At 39.1% G+C, this 3876-nt stretch overlaps 1 protein-coding gene across 1 annotated transcript in view; it reads left to right on the top strand.

Annotated features, from left to right (window-relative positions):
- GON4L (gon-4-like (C. elegans)) overlaps window positions 1-3876 on the top strand; it is a 292893-nt gene that overhangs the window by 61561 nt on the left and 227456 nt on the right. Inside the window, exon 12 of the mRNA XM_011928504.1 lies at window positions 1230-1331. Coding sequence (XP_011783894.1) covers window positions 1230-1331 — 102 coding nt within the window. The remainder of the gene's footprint in view (window positions 1-1229; window positions 1332-3876) is intronic.

The raw sequence follows: 3876 nt of genomic DNA, 5'->3' as shown, positions 1-3876 counted from the left end.
CCCGAAAGGTAGAGATTGCAGTGAGCTGAGATCGTGCCACTGCACTCTAGCGTGGGCGACAGAGTGAGATTGTATTTCCAAAAAAAAAAAAAAAAAAAAAAAAAAAAAGAAAAGAAAAAAGACTATTAAAAGGGAGAAAAGCACTCATATTTCTATTATTCTAACAAATGTTTATTATTTTTGTGTATTTTTAGTTATGATTCTTATTGTAAGGATATAATTTTTCATGCTTATGATTATTATATATGTATTGTAGTTTTGTCATACATGTATTGAACATTTATAGAATGGTTACATATTCACATTTTATATATATACATGTTGAGTATCACCATCATCCAAAATGCTCAGGACCAGAAATGTTTTGACTTTCAGATTTTTTCAGATATTAGAATATATGTATTATTATACTTAACAGATAAGCATACCAAATTTGAAAATTTGAAATCTGGGCGGAGTACAGTGGCTCACGCTGTAATCTCAGCATTTTGGGAGGCCGAGGCATTCAGATCGCTTGAACGCAGGAGTTCAAAAACAGCCTGGGCAACATAGCAAAATCCTGTGTCTACTGAAAATAACAAAAATTAGTTGGGCATGGTGGCATGTGCCTGTAATCCCAGCTACTTGGGAGGCTGAGGTGTGACAATCGCCTGAGCCTGGGCAGTCAAGGCTGCAGTGAGCCATGATCATGCCACTGCATGCTGGCCTGGGTGATGGAGTGAGACCCTGTCTCAAAAAAAAAGAAAAAGAAAATTTGAAATCTGAAATGCTCCAGTGGCTATTTCCCTTGAGAGTCATGTTTGCACACACAAAGTTTCAGATTTTGGAGTTTTGGATTTGGAATGCTCAACCTGTACTATTTTATACTAAGAAATTATAATTATATAGTCATTCTCTAATTGTTGGGAATTTGGGCCATTCCTTTTTTCACTGTCAGCTTCATTGTACAAGTAGCTTTTACAGAAAGTATTATTTTCATGGAATATACTACACAAAATTAGCTGGGCGTGGTGGCATTTGCCTGTGGTCCCAGCTACTCAGGAGGCTGAGGTGGGAGGATCACTTGCGCCTGGGAGGGGGAGGTTGCAGTGAGCTGCACTCCAGCCTGGGCGACAGAGTGAGACCCTGTCTCAAAAAAAAAAAAAGAAGAAATGTGCTTTATTGGAACAGATTCTTAGAAGTTTGAGAACAAAGTTGGGAATAAGCATCTGAAACACTTTTTTCTCTAGATGAAGCAGATGATGATGATGATCCAGAATATAATTTCCTGGAAGACCTTGATGAACCAGACACAGAGGATTTCCGGACTGACCGGGCAGTGAGAATCACCAGTGAGTCTGTGTTTATTATAAGTCCTGCTCTTGATTGCTTTGCAGCTGCCTTCGTTTACTTTGTAGATTTTTAGGGGTGAAGTTTGCAGCTTATCCATGTTAAGACATCTAAGTTTCCTTTACCCATTTATTGATCTGATTCTTCAATTTAGGTATCTATTCAGAAAGCTCATCAGTTGTTCATTCGTATATCCCACAGTCATGTATTGAGTCTTTACTATTTGGCAGGGATTGTGCAAGATGAATAAGACATGGCATCTGTGCTTTAGGAGTTCAGCCTAGTAGGGTGATAGAAACAGAAAAAGTTACAATACAAAGTGATAAATGCTGTAACAAGTTTTACATAAGGTATAATAATGATCTAAAAGAGGGTGTCATCTCCTAGTGTGTGATATGGACTAGGATAGGAGAACTTAGGAAAGAATTTGCAGAATGAAATGGTTTTTTATCTTAGTTTTGAAGAAGGAATAGAAATTTGGTGAATAGGGACAGAGAGGAATATTGCAAATAGAAGAGCATCTGCAAACCACAGAATTGTAAAACATCAAAAAAGTGTGTTTGGAAAATAGTAAGTACTTTGGTGGTGGTATATGAGTGAAAAGATAGAGAAGTGGTAGATAAAATTAGGTAGTGTTTACATCATGGAGGATCATTAAGCTCTCAAAACGAAGTTTAAGGGCGGGCATAGTGTCTCACGCCTGTAATCCCACCACTTTGGGAGGTGGAGGCAGGCGGATCACCTGAGGTCAGGAGTTCAAGACCAGCCTGGCCAACATGGCAAAACCCTGTCTCTGCTAAAAATACAAGAATTAGCCAGGCATGATAGTAGGTGCCTGTAATTCCAGATACTCGGGAGGCTGAGGCTGAAAAATTGCTTGAACCCAGGCTGGAGAGTTTGCAGTGAGCTGAGATCATGCCGGTGCACTTCAGCCTGGACGACAGAGCAAGTCTCCGCCTGAAAAAAAAACAAAACAAAAACGAGCTTTAAGCAGTAAATCAGTAGGAACTGATTCGGATTTTAGAAAGATCACTTTGATTTAATACCAGTTTCATGTATTTATTTGTTAGGTAAAGTGAACAAGACTGGAGGTATGGAAAACAGTTATGATAACTTGGCTTGAATTATTTGTATAAAAAATTATCTTATTGAGCTAGGCGTGGTAGCTTACACCTGTAATCCTAGCACTTTGGGAGGCTGGGGCAGGAAGATTGCTTGAGCTCAGGAGTTTGAGACCGGCATAGGCAACATAGAGAAACTTTGTCTCTATTAAAAATTTAAGAAGTTAGCCAAATGTATTGGCACATACCTGTAGTCCCAGCTACTCAGGAGGCTGAGGCAGGAGGATTGCTTCAGCCCAGGAGGTCAGGGATTCAGCAAACTATGATGGTGCCACTGCACTCCAGCCTTGGTGGCAGAGGGAGACCCTGACTCAAAAAAAAAAATTATGTAATTGGCTAGTGTGTCAAGCATAGAAAACATGTATTTCATCCTGAAGAAATTCTACCTATGGGGAGAAAGAAAAATAGAAAATATATTTCATAAGCCATTGATTTTTGTTGCATGTGTGCATGATCCTGTACTGGAATAATATACATGACATGGAGAAGGTAAGTTGCTGGCTCTTGACCAGATTAACGTCTGTCTTGGATGTTTATAAAGCAGAGAGCTTTATAGAAACTTGAAACTTTCCTATGTTTTGCATAGGAAAAAAAAAAAAAACTTAAGAAATATCTTTTAATATGGTACAGTTGGGGATAAATTGCTTTTTTTTAATAGCAAAAGACTAGGAGGGAGAGAGCTTTATAAACATCCAAGATATACCTAATTAATGCAGTTCTTTGTGTAAAGAGAATTATATGTAAATACAATCCTTTAGAACTTACATTTTATTTTATTGCTTTATTGTGCCTTTCACCTTGATTTTAAGATTAGAATACCATTTCCTTTGTGAAGATCTTTCATTTATTTTGATATATTATGACTAGGATAGTGGAAGCATTGAAAGCACCAAGAATTAGAGAAAATATAGAATGAAAAGGTTTGAGGATCTAGACTTTGAGAAAACTGAAAGGAGAATCTAGGAAAGTACAAGAATAACCTAGAAAATCTAGTGTTGTAGAAACCAAAGGAAGAGTCTTTTGGCTAGGGCACAGTGGCTCGTGTCTATAATCCCAGCACTTGGGAGGCCGAGGCAGAAGGATCACATGAGTCCAGGAGTTCAAGACTAGCCTGGGTAAGATAGTGAGACATTGTCTCTATAAAAAAATTTAAAAAATTAAAAATTAGTCAGTTGTGGTGGTGCACGCCTGTAGTCCCAGCTACTTGGGAAGCTGAGGTGGGAGGATCACTTGAACCCAGGAGGTGGAGACAGTAGTGAGCAGGGATCATGACACTGTACTCCAACCTGGGTCAGAGCAAGACCTATTTCAAAAAAAAGAGTCTTTCTGGCCGGGCGCGGTGGCTCAAGCCTATAATCCCAGCACTTTGGGAGGCCGAGACGGGTGGATCACGAGGTCAGGAGATCGAGACCATCCTGGCTAACAC

This window comes from Colobus angolensis, unplaced genomic scaffold (genome assembly GCF_000951035.1).
Source record: "Colobus angolensis palliatus isolate OR3802 unplaced genomic scaffold, Cang.pa_1.0 Scaffold77, whole genome shotgun sequence".
NCBI lineage: Eukaryota > Metazoa > Chordata > Mammalia > Primates > Cercopithecidae > Colobus > Colobus angolensis.
The sequence above is the reverse complement of the archived record's forward strand: the minus strand, read 5'-3'. Positions and strand labels throughout refer to the sequence as shown.